This window comes from Pimephales promelas, chromosome 14 (assembly GCF_988280905.1).
Source record: "Pimephales promelas chromosome 14, fPimPro1.hap1.1, whole genome shotgun sequence".
Classification (NCBI taxonomy): domain Eukaryota; kingdom Metazoa; phylum Chordata; class Actinopteri; order Cypriniformes; family Leuciscidae; genus Pimephales; species Pimephales promelas.
Genome location: NC_142782.1, coordinates 19462238 through 19489344, shown reverse-complemented (window position 1 = coordinate 19489344; position 27107 = coordinate 19462238). Strand labels below are relative to the sequence as shown.

At 36.7% G+C, this 27107-nt stretch overlaps 2 protein-coding genes across 6 annotated transcripts in view; both read right to left on the bottom strand.

The window, feature by feature from the left end:
* The window catches only part of aopep (aminopeptidase O (putative)), an 88701-nt gene extending 82894 nt beyond the window's left edge, over positions 1-5807 (bottom strand). For all 3 annotated transcript variants that reach the window (XM_039679925.2, XM_039679934.2, XM_039679943.2), the window contains exons 1-2: positions 5744-5807; positions 1585-2370 (exon numbers count right to left, since the gene is read on the bottom strand). In XM_039679925.2, the coding sequence (XP_039535859.2) occupies positions 1585-2324 (740 nt within the window). In that variant the 5' untranslated portion in view covers positions 2325-2370; positions 5744-5807. The remainder of the gene's footprint in view (positions 1-1584; positions 2371-5743) is intronic.
* A 464-nt stretch (positions 5808-6271) lies between these two features.
* Positions 6272-27107, bottom strand: part of dock8 (dedicator of cytokinesis 8) — a 58186-nt gene continuing 37350 nt past the window's right edge. For all 3 annotated transcript variants that reach the window (XM_039679887.2, XM_039679894.2, XM_039679900.2), the window contains 26 exons: positions 26864-26956; positions 26677-26772; positions 26390-26539; positions 26117-26230; positions 25110-25265; positions 24894-25030; positions 24621-24784; positions 24305-24456; positions 23318-23500; positions 23060-23186; positions 21473-21560; positions 21211-21307; positions 20988-21122; positions 19068-19220; positions 15890-16048; positions 15672-15772; positions 15180-15372; positions 14874-15017; positions 13480-13611; positions 12945-13079; positions 12647-12736; positions 12220-12456; positions 11960-12103; positions 9396-9502; positions 8412-8582; positions 6272-7089 (listed from right to left, as the gene is read on the bottom strand). In XM_039679887.2, coding sequence (XP_039535821.2) covers positions 7038-7089; positions 8412-8582; positions 9396-9502; positions 11960-12103; positions 12220-12456; positions 12647-12736; positions 12945-13079; positions 13480-13611; positions 14874-15017; positions 15180-15372; positions 15672-15772; positions 15890-16048; positions 19068-19220; positions 20988-21122; positions 21211-21307; positions 21473-21560; positions 23060-23186; positions 23318-23500; positions 24305-24456; positions 24621-24784; positions 24894-25030; positions 25110-25265; positions 26117-26230; positions 26390-26539; positions 26677-26772; positions 26864-26956 — 3510 coding nt within the window. In that variant the 3' untranslated portion in view covers positions 6272-7037. The remainder of the gene's footprint in view (positions 7090-8411; positions 8583-9395; positions 9503-11959; positions 12104-12219; positions 12457-12646; positions 12737-12944; positions 13080-13479; positions 13612-14873; positions 15018-15179; positions 15373-15671; positions 15773-15889; positions 16049-19067; positions 19221-20987; positions 21123-21210; positions 21308-21472; positions 21561-23059; positions 23187-23317; positions 23501-24304; positions 24457-24620; positions 24785-24893; positions 25031-25109; positions 25266-26116; positions 26231-26389; positions 26540-26676; positions 26773-26863; positions 26957-27107) is intronic.

The window sequence follows — 27107 nt, the reverse complement described above, 5'->3', positions numbered from 1 at the left end:
CGCCCAAACTAAATCTTATTTAAAGAATTATTTTTTAAGATATCGTCAAATTTAGAACACAACTTGTTTAGATTGATGGCTATGATTTTCTAGCAGTTTTAGAGTTCAACATGTTTCATAAAACATATATTTTATATAAAATAATCTTCATAAATCGTTTTCTTATAAATTTAAACCTCTGAACTTTTTGTGGTTCCACTTTTTAAACTTTTTCTTATACCTCATCAATAATCTGTCAATAATTTTCTTAAAAATGTGACCAAACTTAAAGGAGTAGTTCACTTTAAAAAAAAAAAAAAAAAACTTTTGCTGATAATTTACTCACCCCCATGTCATGCAAGATGTCCATGTCATTCTTTCTTCAGTTGAAAAGAAATGAAGGTTTTTGATGAAAACATTCCAGCATTTTTCTCCATATAATGCACTTTACTGGTAACCAAACGGTTCAAGGTCCAAAAGACAGTTTCAGTGCAAACTGCACACTGTTCAAAGGGCTTTAAACGATTCCAGACGATGAATAAGGGTCTTATCAAGCGAAACGATCACTCATTAAAAAAAAAAAATAAATAACAAAGTTTAAGTTTTATAAGCTCAAATGGTCGCCTTGCTCTGTTCTGTTCTTTGATTTTCATCAAAATGAATGAATCTTTTTCCGAGTCAATTTGTTCATTTCGTTCGTTGAATGAAAAAAATGACATGAAAAAAGATTTGTTCAATTTGATAAACAAGTCCGAAAAGGAGAGTCACAAACGTGTATCACAAAACAGAGCAAGGCGACCATTTGAGCTTATAAAACTTAAACTTTGTTTTTTTGTTTTTTTAAATGAGCGATCGTTTCACTTGATAAGACCCTTATTCATCATCTGGAATCGTTTAAAGCCCTTTGAACAGTTTGCAGTTTGCACTGAAACTGTCTTTTGGACCTTGAACCGTTTGGTTACCAGTAAAGTGCATTATATGGAGAAAAATGCTGGAACGTTTTCATCAAAAACCTTAATTTCTTTTCGAGTGAAGAAAGAAAGACATGGACATCTTGGATGACATTGGGGTGAGTAAATTACTAGCAAAAGTTTTTTTTTTTTTTAAAGTGAACTACTCCTTTAAGTCTGTGCTCCCGAGCTACAATTTTTTTATGACAGTTTTTTGACAGATATTTTTCTCCAGAGTAACTTTTTTAAATTAAGGGTTAAGTGAACTATTTTTTTTTCTTAGCATGAAGAAGAACCCTTTTTTCAGTGTATAATTTACAGCACTAGTTGATGCAACAAAAAGGACATATGAAGAGTTCAGATGCAAAAGCCTCTAAGTGCCATTTGAAATTTTCTTCTAGAATGATCATTTTTATCAAGCTTGTATATTTAAGTTCAGTGATTTCACTTAAATGGCAATGATAATTACCTATTAATTGTTATTTAAGTGAAATTACTGAACTTAAATATACAAGTTTGATAAAAATCATCATTAAAGAAGAAAATTTCAAATGGCATTTAGAGGCTTTTGCATCTGAACTCTTCATATATAAGTCTGTATAATGAATACCCAGGCCTAGTTGTTGGTGCATGTAAAAATAAATATGGTTGCTACCTGCTATCCTGGTCTTTTGTCCACCTCACAGAACCACCTGTGGGCTTAGTTTCATACCAGATTCTGACAGCAGACGGGAAGTCATGAGAGGAGCAAACCCCTTCCTTCCTGACCTGAAGACTCCACTGGTCCATGTGGAACCGTAGAGGTTGTGCATTTAGGACGGTAGGGGAACGGCTGCACTGAAGGTAGAGCTCATGCTGCGATCTCCAGCAGACTGAAGGCATAGAGACCAGCCTCTGTACCAGACTGGATGACGGATGGTCCGCATTTGCGTACCGATGGTCTACGACAAGTTCCTTTAAATTAGACACTGTAGTTACATCCACCTCTTCCACTTTTGACACCATCAGGTCACAACAATCCAGCACCAAGGTGAATTCTTCCCTCTCATCACCCCAGAAGACATCACTCACATCATTTCCTCCACTTAAACTTGATGGTTCCTCAGAGGGTATCAACTCATTTGGCTCAGGTGTGATGGGAGAACTTAGGTCATGTTTAGATGACACCTGAGATCCGTTTTGCACCTCTGTCTTTGATACAGATCCCGGTTCACCTTGTTTGCAGGAACCAATAGCGGGCTCCAGAAACAGAACGATGCTGCCACCAATGACCTTCCTTTCAAAGTGAACAGTGAGGTCAAGCACATAGTGTCGGACGAGTATATGGTTGGTGTTAGCCCGCAGGGGAAGGTCGTCTTTGTTAGGATCCAGATCAACATCAGAGTTACTTTCCATAACTGATGGGGATGTTCTTTCAGCAGGAACAGATCTTGAAACCAGACTGAAATATCATTAGGAATAATGTTAACAGAATGGCATTTGGAAAAAAATTATTCAGGCTCTCACAAAAATTCCACTCGTTATTCAGTCTCGTTTCTTTCGTACTTACATTTACGAGTCATTAAATCATGTTTAATTTTGACTTCTCTGCGCATGCTCTTAAGAGGTGAACCGAGGGTGGACCGCCTAAACCTGCATTATATGACTGATAGACAACAATGGTTTGACCGAAAAATATCAAAATTGAAAATACTGTGGAAACAAAGACACCTACATCTTGGATGCCCTTGAGGTAAGCTAAAAAAAATTAATTTCAAAAATTAATTTCAAAGTGAACTATCACAATATATATATATATATATATATATATATATATATATATATATATATATATATATATACAGTATATTATAATGCATGCAGTTTTTATATATTCATATATATATATATATTCATATTAACTGCAATGTTAAATTGTATTGAACATTAAAAAACACATTTAATTGACGTTCAAAAGGTATTGGCAGAAGATTATTTAAAGGGAGAGATCATTATTTATTAGCCATAAAAATTCTGTCAAAACTCACTCTCATATCATCCCAAAAAGTTTGATTTTCTTTCTTTTGAGGAAATTAAATTAAGATATTTTGAGAAATGCTGTAATACAAATAATTTTGGTAAACATTTACTTTCATTGTATGGACGAAAAAAAATTACTGTGACATAATTTACTAAAACAAAACATTCCATTACACTAAAAACATGATGGATGAAAAAGTTCATGTCTATGCTATTTGTGAACTATCAAAATAAAGATTTTTACTAAGAACAAGAGCAATGTTTCGGTATTTCATTGCCTTGAAACTGAGCTGAAATTTAAGTAGCCTTCCCCTTTAGACTTTTGAAGAGTACACTTGTGTTCTCTTTCAGTGCAAAGAGGAAATTTAATACTTTACTGTAAGTGGTGCTTAAAGTGACAATTTACAACCAGAGGCCCATAATTAGGTATTAAATCCCTCACTTATAGACACTTCCATCAAACACTGTAAATAACCCTTAAGATAAATACTACTCTATGGGTGATGACTAGGCAATCCATTCATATTCATTCTTTCAAAGCAGTTGTTCTCAATTCTGGAGTAGCCTAGCCCAGCAATGCACATTTTGGATATCTTCTTTAGAGCCTTTTAGTTTGTAGCCCTAAAACCTGGAAGGTTTTTCAGTCACAGTGGGTTTTTATAATGGGCGACATTTGACGATTTTTATTTACGAGTAATAGCCTACATATGGGGACAGATTTACTAACAGCTTGCACCAGCGCAAACCCTGTTTTGGCATTAAAAAACTACTGTCAAAATTTACTTAAGACAGTTATTTTTTGGGCTGACCTTATTGCAATGCATACGCATTTGTAAGAGTTTTCAGACGCAGAATTTTATGGAATTTCATGTCTTAAACCAGACGCTAATTCGCTCTGCTCTCTGTAGATTGCGTTAGTCATTATGAAAATGATCCGGATTCTTCTGTGTCCTTTCATTTGCATGTGGTCGCTTTTATGAGATTGCACTCTCATGCTAATTTGCCCTATTTAGTACATCTGGCCCATAGTCTGTAGTTATTAGTTACTTTTACGTTTTCTTCTACACCGTGTATTAAAAAGGATGTGTTGTCCTTGACAAATACAACCCACAGTTGTAATCCAAATAAAGCAATGCAAGCATTTTTTTAGTAAGCTCATTCTCTGCATTTGTCCCCCTCTCACACTGCACACTGAGTGGCCACTCCCCCTCTCACACTGCACACTGAGTGGTCACACCCCCCTCACACTGCACACTGAGTGGCCACTCCCCCTCTCACACTGCACACTGAGTGGTCACACCCCCCTCACACTGCACACTGAGTGGCCACTCCCCCTCTCACGCTGCACACTGAGTGGCCACTCCCTCTCTCACACTGCACACTGAGTGGCCACTCCCCCTCTCACGCTGCACACTGAGTGGCCACTCCCCCTCTCACGCTGCACACTGAGTGGCCACTCCCCCTCTCACGCTGCACACTGAGTGGCCACTCCCCCTCTCACACTGCACACTGAGTGGCCACTCCCCCTCTCACACTGCACACTGAGTGGTCACACCCCCCTCACACTGCACACTGAGTGGCCACTCCCCCTCTCACACTGCACACTGAGTGGCCACACCCCCCTCATGCTGCACACTGAGTGGCCACTCCCCCTCTCACACTGCATACTGAGTAGCCACTCCCCCTCTCACGCTGCACACTGAGTGGCCACTCCCTCTCTCACACTGCACACTGAGTGGCCACTCCCCCTCTCACGCTGCACACTGAGTGGCCACTCCCCCTCTCACGCTGCACACTGAGTGGCCACTCCCCCTCTCACGCTGCACACTGAGTGGCCACTCCCCCTCTCACACTGCACACTGAGTGGCCACCCACTCCCCCTCTCACACTGCATAGTGAGTGGTCACTCCCCCTCTCACACTGCACACTGAGTGGCCACTCCCCCTCTCACACTGCACACTGGATGGCCACTCCCCCTCTCACACTGCACACTGTGTAGCTTGCGTCGTCAAGCTCGGTTTGAGAATGTGCAGTATGCTTGGCAATCAGGAAGTGAGTGCTTCTAATTGACTTTACTTTTATGGGGTCGCTGTGTCCATTTATTTTTCTGTCTATGGATTTTGTCTATCGGGAATTAATTGGGCGGTTGTGGTTTGCCATTGCAGTGATCTGATGTGAGTGACTGGTTGTCCTGCCCTTACGCCAGTAAACTTTTCATCAGAGTAGGGAAAGTTATTTTGATTAAAGGTTATGAGAGCTCACAACTTTTAAAAAATAATGATGTGCAACTGATCATTTATGATAAATACTGCAATATTATATTAAAAAACAAACAAACAAACAATAAATTATTCATTTTGATTTCATGGTAACTTTAGGGTATTAGCTAGCTACTGTGTGTGACTGTAATGTAAACACAGCCCTTATTATAAACCTAATAGGAAAGTTTTGATAGAACTCTGAGAATTGCAGAGCAAGAGGACTTCAGGACCAAAACTGAGAACCACTGTTTTACACCATTATGACTTCCATACCGGTTTAAAGCGAGTGAGACTCGACGGGGAAGCCTGCAGTCAAAGTGTTCAAAACTTCTCAACAAATCAGCTTTAATACACTTTAATATCGCTAACGTTACTCAGCTGCTACTGTAGTAAGATTGCTTGTTTTCTTGTCTGATTCTTCAGACTTTCTCACAGGAAAAATAAGCAACTGACAATAAACTGCAATAGCCGTTCTGTACGGCAGCAACAAAAGCTAATAATCACTTTATAGATACCGAGAGTTGTTTCACGAACCTGTTCCTCCCAGTGACAGAGCTACAACGCTTTAAAATCCGCTGAACCTCCGTCTCATGTGATGTACGTCATCATGCAGCGCCATCAAGCTGTGCTGGATTTAATAGGATTCACCTGTGACTGCAGCACGCCAATGAATTAGTTTATAATGCAAGAAAAGGGCCCAGATACTGCTTTAAAAACAGTCAAATTAAAATTTCATAACATAATCTTCCAGCACAAAAAGTTATAAGCATGAGGCTTTTTATTAAGTTTCATTGGCAAAAAATATTTACACAGTATTTATTCATTTGTGCTTTTAGACAGAATTAAACGAAGATGAAATTTTTAATGACCTATGCACTTAAAACCAACATACAGTTCTCAGTTTTCAGAGTAATGTGTAACATAGAATGAAGCACTGAAAAAAAAAAAAAAAACAGAGCTTGCAGTGCATTTGACAAATTGAGAAGAGGAAAAACAATTCAAAAAGAATTACTCATTGTTTACTGGTATATTTTATCAATGAACCAAAAAAATAGATTTGACACCATTTACAGTTATTTATTTAACATTTGGCAAAAATGAAAAGGTAAACATTTGATGACGTGCCCTTTCTCTGCAATTTTTAACAGATGGTTCTCTGTAAACCTGATACTCTCATGGGATATGGTTACATTTTAATAATGGAATAGGAGCTAAATATTCTCTATAAATAAAATATAACTATATATACAAAACTGTATCTTTTAAATCTTACAATTACAATATACATCGAAAAAAAGGAATAGAGTAATCATGATTTAAACTATATTAGCTATGTAAACGTACAAATGAAGGATGAGGTTTTATACCAATATCACATCTTAACCATTGTTTGTTTGTTTTTTTACACCTCTGATGCTCTTAAATATTGATCAGGCTTTCGTTCTTGAAGCAGTTATTTAAGGTTGTAGGTTTTTTCCTAACATGTAACATGTGTAAAAATTATTGTATTAGTTAAAAATACAATATGTTGTAACATACTAAGGAAGATCAACACCATAACCAGAAAACAAAACAAAAAAAGTGCCTGGCTAAGGTTTTTTGTTCTAAAACCAATTATAAACAAATAATAATGCAAGTTCTAAATCCCTGAAAATCCATTCCACATATGCAGCATACAGAATACAACAATCTAGGATATTTTCATGGGCTTTTAACACTGTGCATGAAACTCTGCTCGAGTCATCTAATTATCAGCTGACGAAGCTCTTGTTTCCTGGCACACTGCAACATCCTTCCCTTGATATCCTCTAGAGACGCTCTCTTGACATCATGAATTTTCATCTTGTGTCCGACGGAGGCTGTGCCGTTTGAAGGAATCCCTGTTGTTACAAACACAAGAGGGAACAGGAGCTTAAGCACTGACTCCAATGTTAGAAAGAAATATCTCCACAAAAAGAGCTGCGCTGTGCAATATGAGTGCTCACATTGATTGACCACGTTCACATAATCAATGTTTGGCATTGTGAAACTCTCAAATAGTCCTATCTCCAGTATATAAAGCATCTCATGCATCCAGCTCTATACAGATTTACCTGCATATACAGAAAATGGTCAACAACGCCACTGAATAATAGTTTATAATGCAAGAATAGACCCAGATACTGCTATCATAAGGAAAAAAATATGCTATATTTTAACTGCACAACAGGTAATAATCATGTTGGAGGAAGTGATTGAGTTTCTTTGAAAAAATAAATAATAATTATATTTATAAAACCGATAACCAAAGTCACCTCCTTTCTCTAATTTGAGATATCTTTCACTATATGGCATTACTGAAGGTATAATTAATAGATAATACATATTTAATTAATTTTTTTTAATATTATATAATATTTTTATTATATTATAATTATATTTTCTAAATATTGTTTACATGAAATGTTGTTCTTTTTGAAGTTTCTATCAAAGAATACCATGGTTTTCTCAAAAGTTTTAAGCAGCACATTTTTTAAAAACTTTTTTCTTATTATTATCGTAGTTATTTAATACAATTATTTCATTTCATAATAAAGCATCATGTGGCATTGAAGAATAAATTACATTTTAAAATATATTGGAACAAAAAAGTTGTTTTCATTTTTATATTTATCATTATTAGTTTTTACTGTATTAAATAAATGCAGCCTTGGTGAGCACAACAAACTTCTCTCAAAAATATTAATATATATATATATATATATATATATATATTCGACACCAAACTTTTGATATATACACACACTACTTTAGACTACTGCTACAATTAATAGGATTATGGCTGTTTATTAGTACTTATAAAGCACATATTAATGCCATTTTCAGCATGACTATATTCTACATTCCTTTACCAATACCTAAATTTAACAAATACCTTACTTTGAGGCAAAAGTCATAGTTAATCATGAATATGTGTTCCCCAAACTAAAGTGACCAAAATTTGTTTTTAATAATCTTTGCATTTACATTTTACATACAACAGTCTCCAAAATATCACTATAAAAGCACAATAAAGTAGCTCATAAAGACAAAATCTTCATTTTCTCGGGGTGAGCTATTCTTTTAGCACCAATTATGGAAGAACTAACTGAAAACGAAAGAATATTTCCATCATTTCACTGATTGCTGAGTCAAAGGTCAAGTATACCACTAACAGGTGTACCTATTCTCGATGCGAGGTTTGATGATGGGCTTGTAGAGCTCAGGTATCTTTCGCTCCAGCATTGGCCTCAGATTCTCTCGCAGTTTGTTGTAGTTTTTCTTCATCTCCTGCTGGTACTCCTTCTGATCAGGAGTGATGAGTTGCTTGTTCTTCTCAACAGCCTCTCCACACCTGCAGATATGCAATCACAACAGCATTAGCAACACAACACGCGCAGCAGAGTACCAGACAATGAATAATTGGTGCAATTATCTGCATTTGGACAGAAATAAACAAATGAGTTTGATAAGGAGACTCAACAATTAAGTTTTATTCCCCAAAAACTTGCTCAGCAACAAAGTCACAAAAGGAATGCGCTGAGGAAAATGAAAATGTGCTCTAGATCTACTTTTAAAATGGATTTTAAATGGCTCTATACCTTTCAAAATATATCTTAAACGGTCTAGTTATAGAATTAAAAGGCTATAACGTCTTGGCATAAATAACATTAACTTGGCTAGAGAAGGTTTGTGCTAGCTTGGATGGATTATGGAGAAAAATAAACATATTTTAAATTACAGTAAATATTTGTCTGCACGCTGGCAGCAATCAAGCCCCAGAATCCAGCATGAACTATTCCGTCTGTAAAAAGCACTATGTAATATTTCCATGCAAACTGTATACATCTTGGGAAAGAATCACTGTATTCAAAATCTTAATTCGTTTCGAGTCTTGGTTTAAACATTATGATGATTATGCAAAACAAATGCAGCTGGGTGACATTAGGCGGGGGTTTCTCCGCTTGCAGAAAAGCCCCTCGGGTGTCTTTCGTCCACGTATTTCAGCGAACTTTCAAATAAAGGACTTTAAACAAACCAATCACTTTAAAATAAAGAAACGTCCATATTTGCTTTGATCCTACGATAGAAAAACGTGCTTCATTCGATCATACTTGACTGAAAAGTTTATGTGCGTATCTCTTTTCCACTGGAAAAGGCAACTCACCGCAGTATGAACTCTTTGAAACACAAACGCAGTTTGTTGTGATGACGGAAGAGCTTGGGGTCTGCTGGGATTTCATTCAAGAAGACCTGGGCCACCTCCAATGGACCCTGCAGAGACACACAAGAGTGAGAAAAGGAAAGAAAAGCCCCCCTTCACTCCCACACCGCTAACGGAGAAAATGAATGCTTCATCCATTGGAGGCCACAAGGTAAAGTCAACACATAAGGGAAAGATCATGAATAAGTCTTTGTGTGAGTGATGTCACCGTGGAGCCAGGAGCAGAGGCATTGCCGCGCTCTTTGTATGTTGTTTCTCCAAAGGGCATTTATCACGTAACCGCAGCCATATGCACGGGATTTAGATATGTTTTAAACTTGATTGGTGTTGTAAACTGTCACGTTTGAGCTTCAGACATCACTATAAATACAGAGACGCCGGGAGCATCATTATGAATCTTTGCAACCCTAAAATTTACATTACTCTTCTATACTGTACTCACATTACCTAAAGTATTCAAAAAACCACATCAGCAGTAGAAGAGGCATGGAAGGAGTCTGGGTGACTGGGAAAGGGACTGAGCCAGTGTTTATGTCAAGGGATCCAAGTTTGGTTGGTTGGTTAGCATGGGTTTATTAGCCTCTGCTGGTACATGCAGTAACTACAGCATCTGAATGCAAAAAAAAAGCATCTTTCTTTTTTTTAAAAAAGATAATTACTTTTATGTATATATATATATATATATATAAACAGTTATAAATAAATAAATATATATATATATATATATATATATAAAAAAAACAGTTAGTTACAATCCTCGATTCTGATTGGTCAATAGCTTTGCTTTATTCATAATAAATCACTGCTATGCCCGGTTCACCCAACGGTTCTTCTATTTATCACTGCGCAACACTGCAGTTCCTATGTTGTTTTTATTTGAGTTTTCTTGCATATTACACATTGGAACGTTGTTGCTGTTTTTTCTAGCGGAAGGAAGGCTTTTAGTGATTTTACTTAATGATAGTAGCACATTTTTTTTTTACTTTAATATTTTTATTGTGTGGTAACCGTTTTATAAAATAAAATATATATTAAAATACATGATAATAAAATATATCGCGTCGTGCCTAAAAACGTCCTTCAGCCGTTACTTATTCACGATACAGCACAGCCTCTTGTACCTTATTGCTTATATATATATATATATATATATATATATATATATATATATATAGGCTGTATACACACTGCAAATTCACCCTGTATTGCTTAATTCCTGTACACATTCGGTAGGGACAACTGTATTCTAAAATGGAATTATCTCCTGAAAAATGCCACTTACAAAAATTATACACAGTCAGAGAGGGGGTTATTATTGGGTGATACGAGGGTCCATGGCTCTACCATTGGAGAAATCATAATGGCTAACTTTGATCACATGTGCTTTGATAACCAATCACATCACAGCCTTGATGTCATTAAATTTCATTCAACATTGAGTTGTGTGACAGAAATCACAGGAAAAGCGGTACAAGCCTTGACTCATTCCTGTTGCCAGATCAGTGCTAGAAGAACAGTGGACAAGAACAAGCCCACAAGCTTTAAAACAGACCAAAATAAACAGACCCGTACTTGCTCACTTTAATAACTCCGTAAACTTGATTATTTTATGAGCCAAGCTTAAACAACAAGCCCCATAACACCTATAATAAGTGGACATGGCAATACATTCACTGTGCTTTAGTTCAAATTGATGAATATAATGAGTATTTCGTTGCTGTAGTATTCTTTGATCGGAATAGAGGATGCCAGACACAAGAGATGCCAGCTTGTTGCTATGGTTACCAGGGTGTCAATCATCACCATTTCGGGAGCGAGTCGTGTTCCATACACACATGGAATGATAATTTAGGGGACTCACTCCTGCATTTAAATGCGTTTGTCACTCCTGCAACTTTACAGTGTGTACTTGGGGTTGGTATGTATGGTTTTTTAAATGAGTTTGAAAGAAGTAGTTTATTTATTTGATCAAAAATACAGTAAAAACAGTAATATTATGGAATATTACAATTTAAAATATTATTTATTATAAATGTTTTTTTAGTTGAATATATTTTTATATGTAGCTAATTTATTCCTCTGAAGTTTTCAGCACTTCAGACTTCAGTATCACCAAAAATCATTTGGTGCTCAAGAAATGAAATATGAATATGAAATGAAAGAAATATTTCTTATTACTTTCAATGTTGAAAATTTTTTTTTTAATATTTTGTGAATATTTAATATAACCATGAATATTTGATGAATATAAAGTTTAAAAGAATAGCAATTATTAAATATATTTTTTTCTTCCTTGCTATTTTATTATTTTGGAAAATAAACATTACTTATTTTGTAAAAAAAATAAATAAATAAATAAATAAATAAATAACATGACAATGTGTATTGTTATATTAGGTATGCTAATATATAATTGATAGATGTTTTACTAGAGCTTTGGTTTTAGAGGGTTTTTTTACACAGCTCAGAATATTTAAAGGGTACAAATGTACATTAAAGTTTCAGACCTGATTGACAGTGGCTGTGACGGATCCCTGCAGAACCATCTGAAGCATTATAGCATCTGGCTTCTCTCTGTGCGTGGCTTCAGCCAGCTCTCGCGTCTTCTTTTGCATGTCCTCAATAGCCACCTCGATGGGCGTGAGGTCAAACTGAAAACATAAATAAAAAATAAAGAGTTGGGGGAGTTTGATTGAGCAATTAGCCAATCAAATGCTTTTATAAAACTACAACTGCAGATGAAGCAGACCAGGGTTGCTGTGATTACCTCCTCCTTCTGAATGACGTTGATCCGTGTCTTGATGTAGGGGAAGGCATGCATGGTGGTTAGGATGGTTTTCCTCTTGTATTGCTCATTGAGTTCCCCCCGCGGCCGCCCACTCTTTGTGAACGGCGTAGTGTACATGAAGCGGCGAAGGTTGAAATTCTTCTCAAAGTTGGTGAGGCGGTCTTTCATTTCATAGTCATCAAAGTAAGGCTCCACAAAGGTTATCTGTACGTATACCTGATGTGATGTATGAAAATCAGCACACTATGTTAGGAAATCGTAATGGCACTTAAATTAAACATAAATCCTTGGAGGTAACATTAGTTGAATGAGGCAATTGATATTTGGCCTTTTTAAGCTAATGAGGGTCATCCTGAAGAGAACCTTTGATTCTAATTGTGTTTAAACTGGCACAATTGAGACTTACCTTGTTGGGATTCAGCTTGTTTCTGTCTACTGGTGTGGAATCTTTAATCATTTCTAAAACCCCATCTCCAAAACACTCACTGTAGAAGTTCTGGAAAATTAGAAGACAAAGAGTTCACTACTAAGTTGCTCCTTATCAAACGAAATGTGTAAGTTACGTTACGTATAATATCAGAGCAAATTTCAGACCATTACAGAACTGCCTAAAAGTATCAAAACCTGTCATTTAAACCAAACTTCAAATTCATATTCATCACAAATGCAGTTCAAAACTTCAGAGGGTTCCAGAGAAATTTCACCTCAAGCCGGTGGGATATCTCCGGTAAATGGGTTATTCCTGGCTCTTTGTAGATAAATTCTTGCTCATCCAGGTCTCCAAATTTAGAGCCATAAAATCCTACGCGGAAGTAGGTTCCAAACATCCTCTTGTGACCCTGAAAAGTAAAAATAAACATTTCGATAAAAGACAATTATAGTTGATGCATGATTTTAGATATATCTTATGTATGTTTTTGTCTTTACACTGAAATAATTTTTTTGAAGTAATATAATTGGAGTAAAGTTTGCAAGAAAATATTAATTCAGTATTCTTTCTTCAAAATTAAAAGATACACATACACATTATACACATTCTATATAACCTCTCAAAAGTGCTCATACAACTAAATGTGTAATAACTATTAAATAACAGCTAAAAGCTGTTTTAAATCATTTTGCCTCAAGTATAGCATGTCACAACATATCAACTCCTCCCATCAGCCCACATGTACATTAAACAGTTTTTTTCCTGCCTGGCAGACTCATGTAGGAGGACATGTCATTTGTATGCTTTACCTTTTGAATGATGCTCTCAAAAGCCCTTTGGAGCTTGTCATGTGTGGAAGCGAGCTTCCGGAAATCTCTGTGGGCCTCCAGTATAGGCACGATTACCTTGTACACCTCATTAACTGCCTCGTACAACCCGCCCTGTAAAATGATAAGCAGTGATGAACAGTTTTTTTCATTATTAAAAATATATAATATTTCAGTTCATGTGTAATCATGATTAATATAAAATGTGTAAAAATTAAATGTAAAGAAATATAAATATACACAGACACAATTAAAGGAGTAGTTCACTTTAAAAAAAAAAAACAAAAAAAAAACTTTTGCTGATAATTTACTCAGCCCCATGTCATCCAAGATGTCCATGTCATTCTTTCTTCAGTTGAACAGAAATTAAGGTTTTTGATGAAAACATTCCAGCATTTTTCTCCATATAATGCACTTCAATGGGAACCAAATGGTTCAAGGTCCAAAAGACAGTTCCAGTGCAAACTGCAAACTGTTCAAAGGGCTTTAAACAATTCCAGACGATGAATAAGGGCGTTATCAAGCGAAACAATCGCTCATTTAATAAATAAGTAACAAAGTTTAAGTTTTTTAAGCTCAAATGCTCGCCTTGCTCTGTTTTGTGATGCACGTTTGTGACTCTCCTGTTCGACCTCGTTTATCAAAATGAACGAATCTATTTCCGAGTTATTTGGTTCATAAAACGAACGAAACGAACAAATTGACTTGGAAAAAGATTTGTTCATTTTGATGAACGAGTTTAAACAGGAGAGTCACAAACGTGCATCGCAGTACAGAGCAAGGCGACCAGCTTAAAACTTTTATAAAAAATTTTTTTTTTTTAACTGAGTGATCGTTTCACTTGATAAGACCCTTATTCATCGTCTGGAATCGTTTAAAGCCCTTTGAACAGTTTGCAGTTTGCACTGAAAGTGTCTTTTGGACCTTGAACCGTTTGGTTCCCATTGAAGTCCATTATATGGAGAAAAATGCTGGAATGTTCTCATCAAAAACCTTAATTTCTTTTCGACTGAAGAATGACATGGACATCTTGGATGACATGGGGGTGAGTAAATTATCAGCAAAAGTTTTTTGAAAAGTGAACTAAATCTATTAATATAGTTTACGTATTTTTTATATTTCAATTATTATTATTATTATTATAAATATATACAATAAAATAAAAAAACTACTGCTAATAATAACAATAATAAATATATATTTTCTATTTTAAATAGTACTTAAATATAATTTAAAAAATGTATGTTATACATACACTATACACATTATAATGAATATAAGTAGTATCATAGTACAGAAAAGATACAGAGTATCATAAAAGAATGGGCTGCTAATTTGGAATATGTCGTTGGCGCCTTGCTCCGCGGATAACTCACATTGCTGAATAGCTCGGCAGCCTGTTCCAGAAGCCCAACTAGGCCATTTTCTGTGAAGTAGCGTCCCGAGCAAACCCCATCCTCGTCTGGAGACAATATGTCGTCTGAGACTGCAGACTCCTCCAGCACATTAGGAGAGATGTTCTGGTGGGGAGAGACAATTATTTACCACAGTCGGACATGGATCTCATTTAAACCGAGCCGTGTGTGAGGGTTCGAAGAGCAGCCGAGACATAATTCACGCCTACTGTTGTTTTTCGGAAAGGGAGCAGATTCAAGCGTTTCCTACTCAAGATAATAACTCACTTGAAAGGTGACGCTGCCCACAGGCAAGTATTTGTGATCCTCCAGCATGCTGAGATATTCAGCTACCAGGGCTGCGGCATGGATCAGACACATGGCTGACTCTGTAAAACACTTCCTGCCGTTGTGCTTCTCTGCCATGTTTTGGAGCCAGGTTAGACGCAGGTCTGGAGAGGTCTGGTAACCCTTTGCGATCCTGGAGCCAAAGCAAACAGTAGGTTTATTTAAAAAGTAGGTTAATGCTCTGAGGAAATAAACACAATTTTGTTCCTAATATCAAAGAAAACTGTGGACTGGCATATTCGCTCAAGTTATTACACATGTGAGGCACACTGCAGGGCTCTAATGTGCCACTCTGTTACCATAGTAAGTCTAAAAACAGTAGACAAACAGTAGAAACCACAGCAAAATGGGAAGCAGAGAAAAAAAACCCACAGGACTGGAATCCCTAAGCCACATGCAGACTTGGTTCAAGCTGCAGAAGAAAATGTGTACCTATACATGAGGTCCATGAGCATCTCCGGATCTTTCTGGAACTCCTTCATCTTGACTGTATCTGAGAGGATACTGTTTAGGTTCCTCAAGAGCTCATCCACCTGTGGAGACAAAACCAATAAGGTAATTCATTACAACAGATGATCTATGAAAATGATTAGTATACTTACTGATTGGGCTGAAGGTCTTTAGGTCTAAAATTTAGGCCAAAGTTTTACCTGTGAGGGCAGCTGTGTAGATTGCATTTCCATGTCCTCTTCCGCATATGCTAGGATAGTTCTGAAAGAGCGACGGAGGTACTCTTCATGGATGTCTGAAGACTTGCCAACCAATGAGGCCAAAGACATTGTCACCTGCATTTTGACTCTGGAGAAATTCTGCAAGGGCAAACAACAAGGGGTCAAGGTTTGGCTAACTAGTCTAACATAGTCTCCAGCCTCTCACGGGGATTCGGATGCCCCAACGCCTGCGATGAGAGGACCAGCGCCTGTGAGGAGACGACTCAACGCATGCGATATGTTATGGCGCCGTTTTATGCATAAACAACATTTATATTTATTATTTATATATAAACAATATAAATGTAAGCCAGAGGAGAACTGGCCCCCGACTGAGCCTGGGTTCTCCCAAGGTTTTTTCTCCATCCAATCTGATGGAGTTTTGGTTCCTTGCCACTGCCGCCTTGCTTTTGGCTTGCTCGGTTGGGGTTATTTAGTGTTTAGCAGTATTATTGATCTGTGTTGTACTACTTTCATGTTATCACTGTGAAGCTGCTTTGATACAATCTGTATTGTGAAAAGCGCTATATAAATAAATGTGACTTGACTTGACTTGACATAGCTCGCCCCGGCTGGTCAATGCTGCACTCCAAAGTCTAGCAGTAAAATAAATAATAATATTGTTCTTTAACAGTCAATGTAGAGCAGATTAATATCAGATAGACTATTTGACTAACTACTCTGGAAAACTCATCCTGCCCTTGAAGAGTTCTAAGCCATAAACCAAACCAAAAAGCCACTAGGTTAGTCACATTACAAACTTTGATTTAAAGAAAAAAGCATTTGAAAATCTGCAAAAAATTACAAGACTGTGTACATAACAGCTTTAATGAGGGAATGAACTTCAATGACATTAAGCATTGCTAATGACAATACAATTAAAAACGACGGAGATTTATAAATTGATAAAATATCAATATATAAAAAATATATTTTATGTTTATTGCAAAATATGCATATATATATATATATATATATATATATATATATACAGAAATATTAAAGTAGTTAAAGAGCATGGGGAGACTGACTTGATAACGTAATTTGCAAAAGTGTTCATTTGGCGTGATTTGAGTGTTTCGTTTGTCTGATTGGTGGAAATTTATTTGAGATTTCATTAGTAGAATCATCAGTAATGTAGCTTGTACCAGAAATTCAGCAGTTAAAAACAGTTATTTAAAGCTACACTGTGTGATTTTTACCCCCATCTAGCGGTGAAAAGGTATATGATCACCCAGTGAATATTAGTTTCTGTTACTCTCAATTCCGATTTCATTTTAAATCCTACGGTGGCCAATGTAGTCCAAGATTAACATGGCTTCCAGTTCGACCTCGTCCATGAGTGTTAACTCAAACGTAAACGCGAAAGGCGAAGCTTAAATTAACGGACGTCCCTCTTTGGCTAATGTACTTTCAAGATGGAGGGGCAACATGGCGACTGACATTAGAACCCCTTACCCGTATGTATTTTCAATGGCATATTATACACGCATGGGAATACTTTATTACCTGAACAAAGTAAATATACATTAATGAGCACATACATTTTTGAAAGAACTAAGTGTTTTTAGCTAAGAATAAACTAAAAGAGTTACACAGTGTAGCTTTAAAAACGTGTTAAACTGGAACTGTAGATGAAATAAAGCTATATTGTGCAAACTCTGGCACATGGCATCAAAGGAAACATTTATGTGCAAAATTCTACATGGTCCTTTCAAAAAAAAAAAAAAAAATTATGTTTTATTAACAAGGTTCGGGAGGAGCAGGTGCAGATAATTAACCCAATTAGCACAAGTGGAGTTCAATCTGTAATCATGCAGGTTTGGACAGACATGAGGGTAAGCAATTTTGGGTGACTATCCCTTTAATTTCAAGTCTTGTTCCAAAGTATGAATGTCCAAAGCATCATGACTGCAGAGGTCTGATTACTGCCTGAGGTTTCCTATTTAGAAAACAGCTCTTCCCCCAGAAGTTCCTGTCAACCAGAGTGGTGTCATTTATCTGGGTTGGCCCTGCTGAGGTTATTGAAGGTTACATTGTCAGATACAGGTGTTAGGCTCTGAAAGGAAACGCCACACTGCCAGGCGCGGTCGGCCATTGCTGTCATAGTTTCAGATCATTGATTCCAGGGGAGGCTTGAGCCAGGAGCTGAAAATGCTCCATCCATCTTGCTTAGCATCAGGAAACTGCAAAATGATCTCCCATTAACCCCTGTATAATTGCCAATGGATCATTTCAATGGCACCATTATGTTAAATTGAGCGTATGCGTGAGGCATCTATGTACGTCGCCAATATCGCATCAGGTCAGTTTTGCCGTGAAAAACGACTCAACATCGCCACTGCTGAGAAGATTAATTCCGAATTTGTGCTTGGACCTGACTTCACTGTTTTCACCATTTAATCTAATGTGAGAAAAGGCCTTAGGAAACATAAAAACAAAGCAGGGGGGGTGACGGCCTGTCGCTTCGCTAAAAGGAATCAACATGACTTATTCAAGGTTACACTAACGACAGGAACGACTGCTGGAGCATTTTACAAACCAAACAAGCAAACAAACAGACAGACAGGGAGAGAAATCCATCCTTTCCCCATTAAAGATGAATGAGATGGCAAACAACATGGCCATCTGGTAGGGGAGGACTGAGGGGGTGAGAAATTGAGTAAACAGAGGAAATACTCTAGCCATCAGCCTGGTGCATACGAAGAGATGGCCGACCAGCAGCGCCAGTCTCGTGTTATCAGACGACACACAGACATAGAGAAGAAAAACATTAAAGCGAGCATCGTCAATGTTAGCATTTTAACGGTGGAAGTGGTTTTCGTGTATTTGGCAATAGACCCTACTTAAAAGACCAGCATAAACCAGCATGAATGTTGCTCCAGAGTGGTTTGTGTCGGTTAGAGCTGTTATAGTGTTGGTCTGGCTGGTGGACCACCATAGCCATGCTGTTCTCAAGCTAAAATGAGCTGGTGTAGCTGATCTACCAGCACTCCCACTTTCCATGCTGGGGACCAGCAACCAGCATCACATGCTGGTCCCAGTACGCAAAACATCCCTATGAAGGTGACCAGCAATGCTGGATTGGTATTGAGTGGTCTGTTATGAGTTGTCTTACACTAGCAGAGCTGTAGCTGTATCTCATGATCAGGTACAACGTAGCACAAGCCTGACTCCTGTTGCCGTCCACACAGCTGCTGCAGTAATGAAGAACCTTCTGACAGAGGTCTGCACACTGCTCGGCCTCCTCTTCAAACAACAGGTCGCCAAACTGAAAAATATTAAGTGTCAGTGATTTATTCAATATAACATTTATTACATTATTACAGGAAGGAGATTGGTTGGTACAATTTACGTTCTTTGGTGAATACCTCTCATTTTAGGTGCAACTGAAAGCTTAGGTTCTTCTTGGATAATAACATTCAATAATCACATTTCGTTAATTCATGACTAAATTTATGCAATTGTGCCAGCCAACTGTAACACAGGAGGGGATTAACAAACAGCAATTTTTTACAATTAATATGATTCTGATACGGTGCACACAACTGTTAAAAAGTTTCTCTCTAATGGCCCGTACACACCGGGACGAATATCAGCGAGCGTTATTCGTCAGCGTTTTTCAACGCTTTTTTCGTGTTCACACCTAAGCGATTTTCGCTGACGATGAGGTGAGTGAACATGCAAATTCATTCCCTGACATTAGATGGCGCCAATTTGCTCTGCAATACCACTCCATAACAGTTCTCTTTTCTCAAGATGTTTGTAGTCCCTGTCGTGCGCGAAATTCGTCCCGGTGTGAACAGGCCTTTAATTGGTGAGAATAAAGGCCTGTTCACACCGGGACGAATGTCGCGCGCGTTATTCGCCGACGTTTACTCGTGACTAAACAAAGGGCGCCAATGTGAGTGTTCACACCGACGCGTAAAACGCAATACGTAAAAGGGTCATTTAAAAATAAAAAACGCCTCGGGTTCGTTTTTTTAGTTTGACGCGCCGCGTCAAAAACTATCCGACCAATGAGATTGGCGCTTTTGCTCATGGGTTTGAAGCTTCTGAGGTTACAGTAAAACACAACTTGGGGGCGCTCAAACGCAAAAACGGTCTTGCTGAGCACACATATGCAACGGCGAAGAAGATATACGCGTCGCCGTCTACACTACACAACCAGGAAGAAATAAGACAAGGAAGATGCAAGGCAAGATGAATGTAGAGCTGCGGTTCTCGTTGGTGCTAGAACATAAAGAACTATATGACAAACACGACAGGGACTACAATTTATAATAGTTGTTACACTTTAATCACTTAAACAGTCAGTACGAAGTTATTATATGCCGGGGGAGAATATGTTAGTTCTAACTGACGAAAATAACTGTAAATTTTACCGTTCTCGTCAAATAATGCGCTGCAAACATCAATAACAGCTTTAAGTTGTCAGTGCTGACAAATGACCATGGTATAAGTGGGATAATCAACAGCTTGCTGTGCATTAAACGATTTTAATGCATTTCGAGGAGGCAACCACCATGTTGCGCATTAAAATCAGTTAATGCACAGCTCGGCTTGAATTATCCCTTACATATCATCCACAAGACTGAGTTTTCCCAATGTATTATTTAAAGAATCAGCTATTGAAAAATATGGACTGGATCAGACCTATAAGGATTGGTAGACTCCCCTCAACATCTATAGTGCTTATGGACTTTTAATATACTTGTTAAATGTGAGCATGTACGTATATGACGAGGTAAATACACACTCTTTTCATAAATGAAGTCAGCCAAGTGGCATAATTTATCTGGGTTTTTTTAAACAATGGTTTGACCTTGTATTTTAAATCTCTCTCTCAAATCTCTTTTTTTTTTTCCTGACAGCATCCAATTATGAAATTAATCCTGTAGACAACCAACCCCAATCTAGCCTACAGCTATATGATTAAGAGTTACACTGAATTTGTTTGTATTCACAACTATATAAGAGCATTTTTTCTGGGTTATTTTAATTTCATCACATTTGAAACAATTGCACATGACAGTACCTTTACAATGAGAGCCCGTAGGGTGCTAAAACAGTGCGACAGGAAGGTGGTGCTCTGGTTACAGGTGAGCGAGTGCAGCAGAACTTTCAGCACTCCGCCAACAACATTATCTTTGCAATCTGCCAGAGGAACTGCCTGAAAGTAGAATATCAAGCAAAAACATTTTATTTATGCTAAAACGTCCAAATATGTTTTGGGTCCACTGTAAGAGTTCCCCAGTTACCTGTACGATCATCTCCAGCAGGTCAAGGACTATGAGGTTGGTCTCAGTTGCCAGGTTACCACAGATTATGGCCTCCTGGTCCAGCTCTGCTTTGGATCTGAGGAAACAACAATAGCAAAATAGTAATCAAAACTAAAAAAAAAAAAAAGCTTATATTTAGCAGTAGATTAGGGCCATGGAGAACTAGAAACAACAATGAATGAGAAGCGCTGCAGGTCAAACAGATGTGAACCGTGAAATGAAGGTACTATTTTACGCTCACTTGTCCTGCCTGTCGTTTGTCTGGCGCCACTGCGTAAGGTCTTTCCTCCAGCGTAGGTTCTCTCTCTGACCCAGCGTCCGGTCGTTACCTTGCACAACACACAGCCAACACATAAAGATGGGACACATTTAGAAAATATCTAAACAAAGGAAGTCTGCGGACTGTAAACAAGTCAAATTAGAGAGCATTTTACGTTACAAAATTATTTTAGTGTATTGTGGAAAACAAATATATTGTTCATTGGGCCAACATTAACTGTCCCCTCTGCAGGTAATATTTCTGTCATTATTCATTAATCTGCATGTGGTTTAAAATACCCATATGGCTAACTTTATGCTATAGAGAGCAAAAGGAACACAATGTTTTTTTTATATATATAAATATCCTGTAACAATGAAAGTGAATGGAAACTGGAGTCAGACTTACAGTAACTAATAAATACAAACTTTCCTCACAAAAAGTTAGTCTGTGGTTTCAAAAACAGTGCATGTAAAGTTATATAAAATACATGTTTGTATGTATTTATATTTGGATATATATATTAGGGCTGTCAAACGATTAATCACATCCAAAATAAAAGTTTATGTTTACATAATATATGTGGGTGCACTGTGTATAATTTTTGTGTGTGTGTATATATATATATATATATATATATATATAAATACACACACATGCATGTATATTTAAGAAAAAAATATTATTTATATATAAAATATTTATATTTATATATAATATAAATTATATATAAATCTATATACAGTATATACATGAAACTTTTTCTTAAATATATACATGCATGTGTGTGTATTTAATATATGTGGGTGCAGTGCACTGTAAATAATTATTTTATATATATATATATATATATATATATATATATATATAAACACAAACTTTTATTTTGGAATATATTTAAATATATTTATTTAGATGTATTTATTTATATTTTTAATTGCGACAATTAAATTAAATTAGATAATTAAAAAATAGAATTAAATCTCTTTTTTCTTATTTGTGTGATAAAGTTACAATTGCGAGTTACTCACAAGTCATAACTCACAATTCTAAGAAAAAAAACACACAAAAACAATTTCAGTGAAAAAAATAAAGAAAAAAAAAAGAAAAAAAAGAAAAGAATGTAACTATAATTTAATTATAACATAATATAATATTTAGCACCAAATTAATAGCACCAGATAATGTTAGCACCAACAAAAAAAATATTCACAGCTGTCCTCCCTTCTCCATTAGCCATGTTAGCCATGTTACCCAGAATGATGCGCATACTATTCCCACGAAAGTAAAATTATATATATTACGCAAAATTATGTATATATATATATATATATATATATATACATATACATATACATACATGTATATACACACACACACACACATACATATATATATATATATATAATTTTGTACAGTGCATGACAGTCCCATTGGAAAAAAAAAAAACATTTTGTGTTCTATGGAAGAAAGTCACACAGGGTTAGGGGCAAAAACAGTATTTCCATTTTTGGGTGAATTATCCCTTCAAATGCTAAGATAGAAAGTAAAACATGAGATGCAGCTCACCTCCCACCCTTTTCATCATTTCTCCTCTAGCTCCATACCCTCCCAGCAGAACCTCCTCCAGACGCGCTTTAGCCTGCTGAGACTTCTGCAGGGCCTGAGTGCTCACCTTATCTGAACTCTGCTTCCCCTACACACAAATAATGCATCATGTGAAAATGTTCTAATGATATCAGAAAGGCCATCCAGAAGATGTATTGCTCTTCAAGTCAAAGTACATCATGTCATGGTTCTTGATGCTGCAGTGCTGAGTGTTTTTACCCTGTACTCAAAGCAGGAGATGCAGATGGCGAGAAGTTCCAGCAGACGGCTCAGCTGAGAGAGAGGCATGTCCACGGTCCAGCGCTGGATCAGATTCTGGTCTGCATTCTTAATAATCCACAGGAAACACATCAGCAGATTGCGGCTGGTCTCTGCTGTCAACATGTTGCTGGATTTTCCCGTCTAGACAAAGAGAGATTGTAGAAAAAAATATTCAAATGAGAATTACTGTTTCTTTGGAATATCTCAGATAAATATTCATAGATCTCTGGAATACTTGATTCTTATCAATCATTGTAAAATATTTTGTTTGCTAAACTTTTAACGGTCACTATGGTAAACTATTGTTGTAAACTAAAACTATTAAAATGATTTTACTTAATTGAATTGAATTTACTTAATTATTTTTCTTAATTGAATTTGAACTGAAATAAAATTAAATAAAAAAATATTAGATTGAAAAACGTAACTTAAAAAAATTGGGTTTTTTTTTTTACAAAGTTGCCTTGGCAAAAAAATTAAAAGAAGTTGAAATTGAAGATCAAAAATTATTAAAACTAATCAATTATTTTTTTTAACTAATTGGAAAATATAAATATAAAAAAAACTAATAAAAGGCACATAAACTTAAAATGTAAACTAAAATTAAAGTGAAATCTGAATATATATATATATATATATATATATATATATATATATAAAACATAATAATTATAAATTATAAATAACATTATAAATAAATGGAAATAAATAATTGTAATTCATTAGAAGAAAATATGTACAGTGATCAGTTTTTTAGTATTATTAATAATAGTATATTAATAATACAAAAAAGTGATCACTCTACATATTTTCTTCTATTTTCCATTTATTTATAATGTCAATTATGTTATTAATACATTTGATATCAATATGCTATGCTATAATATAATATAATATAATATAATATAATATAATATTCTTTCTATTTAAAAACCTTGTTCATACCACAGAGGTCATAGATGCCAGTGCATTTTTCGCTAATGTATTGAAAGGATTTCCAGCGATTGCCATGGCAACAGACTGATTGATGGGGGTGACACTGTCAGTTTCATCCTCAGGTCCACCAGACTTGCCTTTACCACCACGAGAGTCAGACACTGTGAAGAAAACACATACATTCACATATAAACCGCAGGTCTGAAAAGCATAATCCATTTTAAACTACCATCAGAGAGCCATAATCGAGCACTTTGCCTCACTGCCTAAAAGCAACTATTAAGTCTAAGATTAACAACTAGACTTGAGTAAGGGCAGACAGTACCTGTGAAATCTAGATAATTGATGGAGTCAATGATGATGCCCACTAGAGGGAGGTAGAGAGCAGCAATCTTGGACTTGACCTCTGGCCTCGAGCAGCGCTGGTCCAGATCGTGAGCGCACAATAAACTGTATGTGGCATTAATGGCCTTTTGTTGAACTCTCCCACTACACATGCACATAAAACAGAATTATTAGTTTGTCAAATGCACTCAAAAAAAAAAAAATCTCTAAACAATTTTTGACACTTTTGTGCCACACATTAAAAGGGACCGACCCCTCTGACTCAATGTCCAGTGCAGTACTGAGTTCGGTCAGCAGGAGTCCGGTCAAGTAATGCCGTTGCTTAAAGTCCTGCGACAGATCAAACATGGCTGCGATCTTATTGTCCAGAAAACTGCACGAGCTGGAGGTCTGGTGACAGAGACAGATGATACTCATTGTTTCCAAACACTATGAGTATTAGATCAGTCATAACAGTTTCTTTACTGACCTGTGAGGAGACAGAAGGTGACGGGGAGGCGGGGGCGGAGGCAGGGCTGCTGAAGAACAGGCTAAGGTTTAGGTAGTGTTCATGACTGCACAGGACCCTCAAAAACTCCAACCTCATACTGATCAACGTCGACATGTTCACACTCTTTGCTGCCATCTGTGAAAAAGAGTGACAGTTAGTTACATATTAATGCAGGTGCAGGATTGAGTCCAGTCTGCAACATGATCCCACTTCCCCTCTTTCACATAACATATGTGTAGCAGAGCAACACAATAAATATTCATTTATATGTACATTTTATTAAAATAAAAACTAAATTTAACTATAAAACTTTAGTTAATAAAGTTATATCTGTCTGTCTGTCTGTCTGTCTGTCTGTCTGTCTATCTATCTATCTAGCTGTTTTTTTCTGTCTGTCTGTCTGTCCGTCCGTCCGTCCGTCTGTCTGTCTGTCTGTCTGTCTATCTATCTATCTATCTATCTATCTATCTATCTATCTATCTATCTATCTATCTATCTATCTATCTATCTATCTATCTATCAGTCCGTCCATCCGTCCGTCCATCCATCCATCCATCTATCTATCTGTTTGTCTGTCTGTCTGTCCATCTGTATCCGTCCGTCCATCCATCTATCTATCTATCTGTCTGTCTGTCTGTCTGTCCGTCCGTCCGTCCGTCCGTCCGTCCGTCCGTCCGTCCGTCCGTTTGTCTGTCTGTCTGTCCATCTCTATCTATCTGTCTATCTATCTATCTATCTATCTATCTATCTATCTATCTATCTATCTATCTATCTATCTATCTATCTATCTATCTATCTATCTATCTATCTATCTGTCTGTCTGTCTGTCCATCTGTATATCTATCCGTCCGTCCATCCATCCATCCATCCATCCATCCATCTAATTTTTTTTATGCTGACATGCTTGTGATGTTCACTGAACCGAGAAGTTGTAATGCATTCTTGCTGTTAAGATAACGATTGTTAAATGAGATGAGCTGCAATACCTGGTTGCAGTAATTCTTCACAAGCTGAAACACAAAGCCTCGGTCCATCAGAGACATCAGGTCATACAGGAAGAAAGCCAGGCTGACGTTAACCTTCTCTGCCTGCTCCAGCTCCTGAAGACAAATAAACACACACATCCATTCTCATTATCACTGACAAATAACATTCCTCCAAAAAACAATCCTCTTCTTATTCTCATGCACTCCATGTTTACTGAGTTACTAAACAGTTCTTGAGTAAGATTTGGATCTGTTCAGAAAGGATTCAATCACCTTTTGCTGTTTTACTAAAATGTTCCCAATCTCAGCAGTAACAACGTTGACTATAGTGGTGATGTCATCTTTGAAACGGTCCGAAAATCGATTCTTACGGGGGACTGCCTTCTTATCCAGCTGAGATACGTGCTGACTCATGCTCTTCACCTGGAGTGAGTACATTAGGACAATGAGAACCAGAAAAAAAACTCTCAAGCAACATCTACAGAATATCTTGCTTTTGGAATTTCAAAGACAGCCAACTTTGGCTTGCTCAGCAACATGTACATATTTAATCATCTTACCAGAAGTTCAAAAAAGAACCAGGCGTATTTGTAGACGTTCTCTCTGCAGACTCCAGTGCTGACCACCATCTGAAGAGCCAGCTCCTCATGGAACAACTACAAAGACAGATGGATGTGTTTATTTAGAAATATCCTCTGCTGAAATGACAGACAGCTTCGGTAATGAAATGGCAAGTCAAAGAGTCACCTTTTTGTTTGCGGGACGTGTGCTTGGTGTGGAGCTCTGTGGAGTATTGGCATTTGTAGCTGCTGACATGCGGCTGCCTGGAAGATTTAAACCCTGGTGGAAACCAAAAAAAGTTTTGATATTAGATGAAAAACTAAGAATTAAAAGCTGAAATAAAATAAAGTATTGATATTAGATGAAAAACTAAAAATTAAAAGCTGAAATAAAATAAAGTATTGATATTAGATGAAAAACTAAAAATTAA